The 12436-nt window shown below is 46.2% G+C and overlaps 2 protein-coding genes; both read left to right on the forward strand.

Annotated features, from left to right (window-relative positions):
• Positions 1 to 350: 350 nt before the first annotated feature.
• On the forward strand, positions 351 to 1340 carry GSTUM_00009849001 (uncharacterized protein; the record flags this gene model as incomplete). Its single annotated transcript, XM_002840952.1, has 1 exon — positions 351 to 1340. The coding sequence occupies one exon, from the start codon at positions 351 to 353 to the stop codon at positions 1338 to 1340; it is 990 nt and encodes a 329-aa protein (XP_002840998.1).
• Positions 1341 to 9604: 8264 nt separating this feature from the next.
• Positions 9605 to 12155, forward strand: GSTUM_00009850001 (uncharacterized protein). XM_002840953.2 has 5 exons: positions 9605 to 9935; positions 10256 to 10467; positions 11260 to 11304; positions 11701 to 11775; positions 11865 to 12155. The coding sequence occupies exons 1-5, from the start codon at positions 9910 to 9912 to the stop codon at positions 11948 to 11950; spliced, it is 444 nt and encodes a 147-aa protein (XP_002840999.1). The 5' UTR covers positions 9605 to 9909; the 3' UTR covers positions 11951 to 12155.
• Positions 12156 to 12436: the final 281 nt, after the last annotated feature.

Raw genomic sequence — 12436 nt, forward strand, 5'->3', positions numbered from 1 at the left:
AAACTCTTTTTATCATATATTCGTCCCCCCCCCCCATCACCCATCCCAAATACCCTTACTCCCCTACCATCCATCCACCCCCCCTGAGTCAAGCTTCTTAGTTAGTACCGTACCCGTTAGCACCCACACATTCACTTCATCTCACTCACTTGCACCCACACTAACATATATTCCCCCCCACCGCCAACTAGGCAATCATTTGAAACCGACTTGATCTCTCTCTCACATCACTTCACTTTCGACATCCCATACATACATACATACATACATACTTAACATAAAATACATACAACAACCTTCACTACATACATACTCGGGCACGCACACACATACATTTACTACTTCACACAATGTTGGGTCTGCAACAGCCACATCGACGAGGACCGTGGTCCGCCCACGAAGACGCCCACCTGCTCAGTCTTGTACAGCTCCACGGACCCCACAACTGGGTGCGAATCGCATCACTAGTGAACAGCCGGACACCCAAGCAGTGCCGGGAGCGCTACCACCAGAACCTGAAGCCATCCCTCAACCACGACCCGATCACACCAGAGGAGGGCGTGATGATCGAACGATTAGTCGGGGAGATGGGCAAGCGATGGGCCGAAATTGCCCGAAGGCTCCACGGCCGCAGCGACAACGCCGTGAAGAACTGGTGGAATGGCGGCATGAACAGGCGAAGGAGGATGTGTCTCCGCCAGAGGTCGCAATCCCACAATCTGGACAGTATCAACACTACCGCCACCACCAGCAGCATCAGTAGGCACTCGGAGGACAACATGAGCCAGTTTGCTACCCCACAGTACTCGCCGGTCGGCAGGAATCTCACCATCGACGTTAGCCGGAAACACCACGACACCCCACTATCCTCACCAGCATACACAGAGAGCTCGAGGGGGCAGACTCCCGGATTGGTATCTGATGCCGCCAGTGCGTTCAGTGTGTCCCCACGCATGCCACCGTCCCCCATGAGTAGCGAGAATACGCTGCCACCGCTGCTACACCCCCATGGTGCACAGCCCCGGCGGACGTCGTTGCCCATCCTGCAGGTCCCCGGGGAGCCTCGTATCCCAGAGTATGATAACCACACGCAATCATTAACTCGACGATATTCCAGTACGAGCAGGGATTTCGAGAGATGCTCTCGAGAATTGCCTTATACAACCTCCTCACTCCCGCATTCTGCCTCTAATCAACACTATTCCACGATGGATTTGAGTTATCACTACCTACGGCATAAGGTGCCGCAATACGACTCTCATCGTGATCCCGTCATCATACGTGATCCAGACTCTGCTCAGCAGGATAGCAGAATGAATCTTGCTAGTATCTTGGGCTGAGGGCCACCGGCTTTTGTGCTTTTTTTCCTTTTTCCCCCCTTTCTCCACACTTCTTTCCTCTCTTCCACTTGTCTCTGGAAACAATCACCTCGTTTTGAGGAAGAGGGGGGGGGCTTCTGATTTCTTCTTCATTTCCAATCACCTTTTTCAACATTCTCGCCTGCATTGGTATTATCTCATTTAGTTCAATTGGCATTTTAATCAATGGGGTTTGTTTCTTTTCTTTTCTGCCTATCTTGAAACGTTTTTGAAAAATACGGGCACGTGGTGGGGTGGGTATTCCATATCATACGGGAAGGGGCTATTTTATTTCATTGTTGGAACATTTTATAGGGATGGTTTATCTTTTTTCTTCATTTTCATTCTGGCTTTTGATCATCTCACCTTTCTGCAAGCTAGCGGTTGAAAGAGTTGGACCCATCTTTTCATATTGTCAAATAGGGGTTTTTCTTCTTATTGTTATCATTCTTGGGCAGGCATGGATAAGGACGGCTGTTGGGTGGGGGAAACAAACTGGGGAACATGGGTGGATTCGAGGAAAGGTCCTTTTTTCTCTTCTTTTTTCTCTTCTTCTCTATTTCATGGTTATTATCCACCTCTTCTGTTTTTTATCACGCCTCCGAAGGGGGAGTGTTTTCTTTTGTTATTCATTGTTAGGGATTAGCGGGTTATTTCTTGCTTTTTATTGGTATTTGGGAAATTCTGGGGGTTATCTTTTTCTCTCTTCTCTCATAGTTCTTTGCTCCATGGTCCTTCATTGCGCTTCCTTTTGTTTGAAGCCTTTTTTATTACTTACTGACCAACATTACTTCATTCGTAATTACTCCTCGCTTTTCCAACAAACCTTTTCCTTTGTTCGATCCTCCTTCATCTTTTTTTTTTCAGCAAAGCGGTATCTATCATAAGGGATTCGGGGGTTTTTGTCTTTTTTCGCTCATCTTTTCCGCTTAAATCGGGGGGAAGAGGTTCTTGAAGAAAAGAAAAATGGGGTTTATTCCATTTTTGTGTATTTGGGTAGTTTATAGGCGTTATCTGGAATGGTGGGGTGGGAAACATCTCACTGATCGGCAGGGGTTCAAAAAGCGGGATTCTTGAAAAGGGTCAGGACACACATGATCACCAGCCGCGGACATGCCACGAGTGCTGGAAAGGGGACGGGATGGGATGGGATGTTGGATGAAGTTGCTGGGGAAGAGAGGGAGGGAAAGCTTTGTGTGTGAGGAGTTAGTTAGGGGGGAGCTTACCGCTTATACCGTACCAATTATTATTATTATTTTGATACTACCGTACTTGCTGTCGCCCGCAGATCATGGCATAAGAACTGCGAACGTAGGAAGATGGAAAAGTAAGAGATGTGGATTGTCATAGCTAGGTCCCCCAGATGTGTACTGTGCTGTACCCGCCGTGCAGTATCATATATGATACTAGACTGATAAATTACCAAACAAGGCATGTCTAGATACGATAGATACAGGACGTAAAAAAGTACTCGTACAAAGTGAATACGAATACCCATCCTGACTCAAGATCCTTTCAGGATTACCGTATCTGTGAGCGGCAGGTATTCGATAAAAAAGAAAAAAAAAGAGCTACCATTTTCCAAATCCAGATCTTGCGTCAGTTGAAACTTTTACGTCGCCCTTTCCACCCTCGCCTATCTGAACCTAACCACGAACGGACTTGAAAAGGCATACATGCTTAAAAGGGGGGTGTGATGTTGAAGAAGGGAGGGAGGGAGGGAGGGAGGGAGAGGGAAGGGGATCGTACGGGTTGATGAGGAAGAGGGAAGAAGAGGGGGGGCGTTGAAAGCTTTCTTAATCAGTATGTTCCTCTTTCGGTATTAGAAAACATCCTTTTTTGATAATTTTCTCTTAGAAAAAAAGAGGGAGGAGGAAAGAAAAAATAAAAATAAAAACCCTGGCGGTGAAAAAAAATAATAATAGATGGGTCGTGATATTATGATAATACTTTGTATAGTATAGATTTGGGAATCGATCGGGGGTCCCTTGACCACCACATCTTCATCATCATCCCCATTCCCTGACAATCCTGACCCGATCAACTAGCTGGTTACTCGAGTACAGGAAGGGGTTGGGGGGCGGGGGGGGGGGGGAAGGTTAGGGAAATTCGGTAAGGAACTTTCTCCCAAGACCCAGTTTTATCAGTTTGATAGATCCTAGGCCCTGCCTGGCGTGTCGATCATTCTCTTAACCTTTTTTTTTTTTTTACTGTCTCCAAGATTTGAAGATCTGGTTTATTCTGGGATTTTTTTTTTTTTTTTGATATAGTTTACTATTTTGTTTTTCTCAAAAAAAGAACCTGTTCTTGATTTCTCTCTCTTTTTTCTTCTTCTTCCCTCTACCAATTTCTGTTTTAGGCTGTGGTAAAAAGGTGTGAAAACCGCATTTTTAAAGCACTTTGTGGTAAATTTAGTTTTGACTGATTGATTGATGTTGTTGGTTTTTCCTTTTTTTTTCCGTGATATGCTAAATATCACTACCCCCTTTTTTATTTATTTACCCTTTCGGTTCTTAACGGACTGGATTGATGATGGGGTGATCTCTTTCTTTCTTTCTTTCCTTTTTTCCCAAAAGCGCTCTTAAATGAATCCCTTTTTCTTGGGCAATTGGCGCTGAGGAGTTGTGTGAAATTGGGAGGAAACAAGTTTCGTGACCTCTCGTGTTACTTACTATATATACAGAGTTCTAGGAATTTTTGATCCTTTGGGGTGATATTGCTAGCTCTACTATTACTACCGGTGCAAGTATCATATCATACAAGTATGATACTACTAACAGTGCTCACGACCTAGCCTTTCTAGATTTCATGCCATAGCTAGCTTGACTAGTGGGCATTCAAGTGAGGATAAAAGGCATGTTTGAGTCAAATGCCGTAATAACTACGGGAGTATTTCTTTTTTTTTTCTTCCCCACCTTTTTTCTTTTGTTTTTTGTCCGTTTTTGTTTTTTTCCAATGCTTGCGATTCTCTTTTGAGAATGTCAAAGATTAATAATTGACTAGTTAGGTTTGGCTTGTGGGGCGAGGAGGGAGGGAGGCTGGCCGGGTTCTACGAACTATCTTGCGATCTCCACCCGGAGAATCCTTTTCCGTGCTCGAGCACAGTACTCGAATCCCCATCGGGGTTTAGGTTTGTGGCCGAACCTACCGTAACTCCCTATCTCTCTCCCTTCTGGGAGGAGTACCGGTATCATGCTTAAGCGGGATGTCTCTGAGTGCACACTCAGGACTTCCCTTCCTCTGGCTTTTGCTTTTGCTTTTGCTTCCCCAGTGTACTAGCACAGTACTCGTACCAGTGTCCCTGGACTTTGCAGCAACGTACGATATCATACATACGGGCAGGTGATTAGAAACTTAGTGGTCTGGTCACCCTTACCCATCATCATATTCCTCCTTTCCCTCTTATGTTTTTCTCCTCCCACCCCCCCCCCCACGGGTTTTCATTGCGTAGAGGTATAAACTCCGTATCCCTCTCTTGTGCGTCCGGGGACAATGTACTTGGAAAGGCTGTCGATTACGGTAAGAGTTTCTATTGCCAATCGGCTTCCGTTACCAAGTAGGAGCGTTTCAAAAAGCAAAGTATCTGACCTTGAGTGACACTTACGTGCTCTATTTGGCAGGGTTGGCCCTTATGAAAATCCTCATAGCACATTTTACAATTTAAATAATAATAGCATGAGGATAATAATAAAAAAAGTAAAGCCGTTGGAGGGGTACGAGGAAAAGTGAACGGCGAACAGGCGAACACCGTAGCAGATCACGGATTCCGAAGGATTTAGGAAGCGATCTCCCCCCCAAACCCTCTCTCCCCCCCTCCGCCTACTGCCTGATGTAATGTGATGCAGAGAGGTCGGAGGAACAGGACGGTGAGAAGGGGTGGAGAGCAGGAGCTTCTGTCAAACGAAAATAAGTGATCTTGATGCAAAGGCCGGCCAGCGCACAACCCGTCCTGCCTTGTCCTGTCTTGTCTCGTTCCCTTGCCCCATCCTATCCGTTCACCACACCCACCCTCTCTTGGTGTGTGAGTGGGTGTGGGTCAAAAAATAAAAAATAGACGTTATTTTTTATTTTTTTCTGAACGGCGAACGCTAGGGATCCTGGAGCGCTCTGGTGGACGTGGACAACAGATCGGGGAGAGAGGGATGGAGAGTTCCCGCTGCCTGTTCTACATACGTACTCGTCTTGTTTTGCCCAGTCAATTGAGATATTCCCCCCGCTCCATGATGGGAAAAACACAGCTGAATGATTAATACCTGCCACCAAACGATAGGCCAGGAATTGCACTGACGGCCGGTGCGTGCCTCCCGTCAACTCACCCGTCAAGATGAATTCGGACTCTGCGTACCGAAATGGATAGTGTGCACACCGCGAAGAGAGAGTTTCCGGAGTGGGGGGAATGGTGTAGTTTCCCTTTTTTCCTTCGTAGAGATGGATGTTGGGAGATGGGGCCGAACTGAGCTACGTACCTCCGAGATCCACAAGGATTTGTTTTCTTCAACCCAGGTCTGGCTGATTGAGTTCTTGGTCTTCGGGTCGTCAACCAGCGGATTTTTTTTTTTTTCTTTCTCCTTCGACTTTTCCCCTGCCCTCCGTGCATTTTTTTAAGCCACCAATAACAAAAGCCAGCCAGTGGAAAGGTTAGTCGCTACCAACTCGGGGTACTTTTGAGGTTTGAATTGTATGTATCATAGTGTCCATCGTCTCCCTTATTTGCTTTGCCGTCCACCCTCGTTTCCCATCGTATGTATTTTAAGTAACCAACATTATATACCCCCCATGAACTATATGATGTTCGTCTGTCCAGTTCGTCTCTGACCGACTGGGATCCCGCGGATTGCGCCAAATGGTTCCACGGTTGGAGCCTTGCTGCTTCGTGCTTCACCAGGGAGAAGGGATAGAAGGCAAGAGTAAAAAAATAAAATAAAAATCGCCGCCCGGGCCCGAAACATGGATCATAGCTAGTCACCCCCCTATCACGGGTCCCGTGCGACCGTGGATCTTATTAATAAATTGCGGTTGTTAAAAAACAATGAGCAAATAGGGCTCGCGCTCCTGCTTTTATTATTAATATTATTGTTTCTCCCTCTGCGCGGTCATGACCGTGTTGGCCGTGGGTAGAGAGGCTCAGTAAGAGCGTTCCGCGCGCGCTTCCTTGTTCTCTTGCTATTGTTTTTCCTTTTTCCTTTTTCCCTCCATTCCCACTGTTCTTTTTTGCCTGGTCTTCCGGAGTTGACCTTCTCACCACCACCCCCCTTTATTTTCTGCCCCCATTGTGCTACGGGGGTGCGGAGTGGTAATGAATAACGCCCGTGAGCACCTTTTTTTCGCATTTCACAAGTTTTTCCCCTGCATTAGTATTTCTTCTTTTGCGGAAGGTCTAACTGACTGAACCCAGTTTCTGGGTTACTGTGCTTTGTCATACCGCCAAGTTGTACTCGCACAGTACGTTGTAAGGCGACAGGATGAACTGAACTGTAACTGTGCCGTACTTAGTCTCCATTTGCGGGATCGGACCACGCTCTAGTGCCCGCTTTTCGATTGAGCGACATGAGAAGATTCGGGAGTGGGAGCGGCAATGTCCTTTTTTTCTTTTCTTTTCCGTTAGATCTCCTTCTTTGTGTTGCTGTTGTGTGTCGTCGGGCAAGCTAAGTTAAGTCCCTACCCTCTTCTCCGTCTGCTCCGACGCGGTACGGATCGTGGGGTCGGGCACTCTGACAAAGCAGGTGGTTGGCAAGAAAAAGAAAAAGCCAAGACTTTGGTACCAACTTTGAGCAGCCACTGAACTTTGCCCCCAACCAAGCCAGTACAACATCTTCGTGAAGATTTTCTGCCTTGGGAAAGGGCTTTCTCCTACGGCTTCAAGAGGGATAGCTGCCAGTGACGAATATAATAAATTCGAGTGCTAAGAAACTGGATTTGAGAGTAATGTTACCACTAGTATAGGCTATAGATTTGCTTTTTTTGTGGAAGCACTGAGAATAGTCAAGGAAGGGATTAGCTGAGTAGGTGGGAAGAGGCCGTGTAAAGTGGCTTTATTTCAAGCCATGATATTTCCCAATACGCCTGAGGCTTTACGGTACTGTAGATGTGGTTGTTAATGCTCGCATTAACAGATGCTCCAGTTTTGGAATCGAGCGATAATAGGAAAGCTTTGCCTCCCCAATGTTTCTGATGGCGGCATCTGCCATTGAGCTCTCTTATCAAAGAATTACGGGGTGGCTGCTCATCTTAAATATGCCCTCGTGATCAAAATAACCCAAATGCAGACTTCAGCCCCTCTATTCCGCTGCCGAAAAAGCCCACTCTGATAATAGAATGCATAAATATATTGATGCAAATTGTAGCCTTAGAACAAACATTCTCGCCTGAGTACAGTTTCCACCGATGCGCTGCACGAGCTTCTTTACTTTGTAGACATTCTTTCACCAAGAACGAGGCAGTTCGCAGTTCCTCCATTGCGATCATCTTCCAAAAAATTGCCCTCATAGTTATGTCAACTAACACCTTCCGATCAAGTCTGCACTCCACACGCCTCTACTTTATCTGCTCAAATCGTCATGCTGGGTGTTTCCATCACCGAAATGTGCTTCATGGTGCTTCAAAAGTGGGTCCAGGTACAGATCCTTTCCTTAGCTATTCATTTTTTTAGTTTTCTCTGGTTTTTTTTTTCGCAAGGGTAGATGGATCGTGTTGAGTGGGGATTCGTGATCCCCATCGGACCTTTGGCGGGGTTACATCTCTGGTCTGGTCGAGGAGAGGTTCTGGGAAAACCGTGTGCAATTCCCATTGATTATAGGGAGTCATGCGCCTAAGAAGTCGTAAGCAGGACTTAGACACTTAAGTTCCTTTCTTCAGCCATGGGAATAGATGGAGGAATGACCAAACTGCGGAGGATCTACAAGGCTTATAAGAGGGGTTGGTAAGACCTTTTTCTGTTTCTGGCAGTATCGCAGCTTGGATATGCACCACCACAACCACAGTCATCACCATCACTCGATCTCATCGTTACACCCCCACACCTGATTCGATTATGTAGTTCACCTCCCGGTTGTGAGTGAGTGTTTCGTTGTTCAAATTTTTTAAAATTCTCTGGCGGCGGGGTGCGGGGGCCTGTCGTACTGGTGATGGCAATGTCTTTGTTGGCGAGAAGTCCGAAGTATTCGCACAGTACACCACTGGGATTGTATCATACCTTAAACACCTTCCTCTTCGTCATAGGCTTTTTTAAGAAAGCTTAGCTTACTTCTCCTCAGACTTTGAGTTTCGGACTTCATCCCCTAGCAGGAATCTCGGCGTTGAGACTAATGTGTTTCATTTTCCGCGGGCTGTTCATCGCTGACCTAAAGCTAACTAGGCACGGCGCATAACTCAGCATCTGGCAGCGGCCCCGGGAAACCTTCGGCCAATATCGTAGCGATACTAGAGAAAGCTGGTAGGAATCGCCCTCATAGTATAAAAATTTCGTAGTGGTGACCAATCTCAAACACTTTTAGTTTTGTTTTCTGCGGGGCATCAGTGGCATGATACATCTTGAGAATGGATGGGGAACGATAGTTTTAATGCTATTTGGGCCATCACACCTAGAGTTTGATACTACATTTCTGGGGCACTCAGCTAACAATTAATGCATTGGTCGTGTTCCATCTAACCTGCGGTATAGGCGGTGGGCTTGCGTGTGCGTCATGTGTGTTCCTCCGGCTCTATTGGTGCTGGAAGTCGCAAGACTAGGCATACTCGGCTTCTAAGTTAGACATACTCGGTGAAGGTGAAGAAGCTGAGACATAACTAAACCCAATGACTTTGGCGGGCGTGGTATTAGTACCTTGGCATCAATAATGCATACTGTAATCTTAAAGTTAATAGAGGTTCTTGGCTAAGGCTTACCCAGGCTTTTCTTCTGATGCCGGGGTTTTGTAAACAGTCTACAATCGCACCATACCGGTACGGTATTGCTTATGGTCCCTGAACTTTACTACACCGGATACCAGCTCTTGTTTTGGCACTTGACAAACTGAGAAGGGAATTGGCTTGGCGGATGTTGTTAGCAAGCCCATGATTAGATGAATAAGCGATCGACTACAGCTCTAGTTTCTGGTTTGATAGCTTAACCTTATTAAATTTACGCACTTTACGGCTCCTTCGAATGGAATATTACATAAGCAAACCGCCCCAACCATCGATCAACCAAGGGCTCATTTGTTGTCAGCTTGTCCCTCCATAATTTTACGCGAGACTTTTCGCGGTGTCCAGACCCCAAGACTTCAACTCCGGCCCTGTGAACTCGACCTGAAGGTTTGTCCTCTTCGCCTTCATCGCCATCATCACCGCATCTCTATTTCTTTGCTACATCGTCTCGCTTTCAAAATATAATAATTGCGCAGCCCGCCCTTAGTTCTCTTCTCCATAGAAAGGACTTACGGCGGCCTTGTTCCTTTATCCGCTTTTCATTGACATATCCTTTACCCCCTGTGGTTGTCTCTTCGATTCCAGCCTCTTCCGATCCCTTGCTTCCTGCGATTCCCCCTTTTGAACTCATACTCCTCTCATCGCAATGAATACCGGTGGAGAGGAACAACGGTAGGTCTCTCTTGCCACTCCTTTCCGCTTTTATGTTCCTCTAAACCATCTCTTTTCATCCCTCCTCCTCCGCCCTAAAAGATCTATCAAGTATCGGCCCCGCTATGGCGGTTAGATGGGATAGAAAGGCACAGGGTGGGCATTGTCCACCCTCGCTACCGCATACACACATATTTTTACCCCAACATACGCCCTATCACAATCAGACACCCCCTTCTTCCCATCACTTGCTTGCCGACATATTCGCACCTGCTCGAAAGGTAGAATTCTAGCGACAGAGACCAGCACTAACGCATGGCTTCCTTCCCGGTCCCAAACAGTTGGCGCCACCCACGCACACAGCAACAATCTACGCAGCAACGATCACAAGGTGGAGGCGGGCAACGTCGGAATGTCGGTGGAAACTCTGGTAGTAATGGGAGTAATGCCTGGCAAAATTCGAGTCAGCAACAGATGCCATCTGTATATGCAGAAGCTCATGTTTCTGTGAGGGAATTCAACAGTAAAGAGGTTGAGGATTTCTTGAGTCGTGGTACGTCTTTTTGTTTTGTTTATTACAAGTATAGGGGGTAGAGCTCAAGAGCGTTCGTCCCATGCTTTCCCCTTTTTTCTTTTTTTCCCTTTCCTTTTCTTTGCACCCCCTTTAGGAAAGCGCAATTCTTGGTTTGGGATTTTTGCCGTTTATATCACTTCGTCACCTTGGGATCTTTTCCAAAAGTAGCTTGGAGTCGGATACCCCCTCAATAGCATGCTACTCGCCCCCCCCTCCCTCCGTCTTGCTGCTTTGACATGATGGGTCCTTCAAATCCCCTTCACCCTATGTCAGAATTGTTACCGGAGCGGAAGATTATGTCGGACCATTTTTTGTGTTCCTCGTTGATCTGCGTAACAAAAGTTACAAGTATTGTGTTACTTGCGCGTTTCCCTACTCTTTTCTGAATCCTGTATTACATACCTTCGAAGAGAAGAGGCATGATTTCTATCATGGGACTTATCCCCATGTATTTGGGAAAGGATGGAACAAAAAGCATTCGGAGAGTCCGGAAAATGTCGTGCTCTTGCATACAGCCTGTGGCTGGCGGGTGTCTCCTTTTCCATTCTCTGTACCCCCGCAATCCAACGAGGTGTTACAGTACAGAGAAGCGTTTAACTATTGACCGAAACTTCGGAGATATCTTTCAATGATTCATTCCCCCATCTGTCTTTGCTCTGTCCGCGTGTTCTTCCAAGATCTATCGCTATGGCGAACTTTTTCCCCTTGATTTATGAATCGGGGATTCACTTGCCTTGGGCATTCGGCTAATGTCTTATACCTATATTTTAGCTTACGAGAAGGAGGTACTCGCTGCGAAACAGAGTGGCGATCAAGGTATGTTTTTTGTATCCTCGCATTAGTCGCATTCATTCTTTGTTTTTCTCCTTCAAATTTTGCCGCTATTTTACTTTACTTTGAAATCCCCCATCACTGGGCGTTTTCTGTCCTATCCCGGTGCGGAGGGGAGAAGGAGGGGAGGGAAAACGGTTTACTGCTTAGTCTAGTACACCGGTAACCGGACTTGCGGGTTCTGCGCCGTTTGGTTTTGCTCATCCCATATCAATTTACCCTTTTCCCGTCAGATTTATACTTTTTTTTTTCCATCTTTTTTTCTTTTTCATTTACTTACCGTTCAAACACCTCGTGCACTTTTATGCATGAGTGAATCCATCGGGTGGTATCCATTGGGGATGTTTTGGGGGCTAACGATTGAATGGCAACTGGTAACAGGTCAGAAGCCTATCATCTACAAATCGGACAAGGGCTGGTCCACTCCCAAGAGTAGTGGACCTTGGGGTTCGAGACGTGCGTATACCCGGCTATCGTATTTGTCTTCCTCCATGAATATACAAGTATGCTATGGGTATAGTGGGCACGGGGCTGACTTGAACTAGCAAACGCCATGGCGTCCGGTTCGAATTTTGTGAACCAGCTTAGGAGAGGCCAGGCGGGATTGCAGCAAGGCTCTAGTAAAGAGTAGAAATGTCATGACACAATGCAGTGGATGGAAAACGGTCTTGCATTTAGTGTCTGTGGGTTTGTGTGTGGGAGGGCGATTTGATGATGAAAATTAGTGGGTTGCGGGTGGTGCAAGTGTGCATGAGTGAGCAGTGTCAAACAAACTTACTTTTCATGTCTGGAGTAGCGAGCAAGCAAACAAGCAAACAATCAATCGGTTCCAAATATCATAATGATGTCTTTGTAATTTCCGTACAGTGTTTGTAAAAGTTTAGCTTGATATTTTTTGTGGGTGGAAACAAGATGGATGGCTACCGTATATAATAGATGACGAAATATTGCGGGAAACCGATGCGTTGGTGTTTTTTTCTTCTCTTTTCTTCTCTTTCTTTTTCTCACAAAATCATAATAATAATAATTATTATTATTATTATAGGGGTAATATGGTATGATAGCCCATCAGTACCCGAGCACCCGGAACGAGGGATTTGGTGAACGGGGGTACCGG

Source organism: Tuber melanosporum, assembly GCF_000151645.1.
Source record: "Tuber melanosporum whole genome shotgun sequence assembly, scaffold_61, strain Mel28".
Classification (NCBI taxonomy): domain Eukaryota; kingdom Fungi; phylum Ascomycota; class Pezizomycetes; order Pezizales; family Tuberaceae; genus Tuber; species Tuber melanosporum.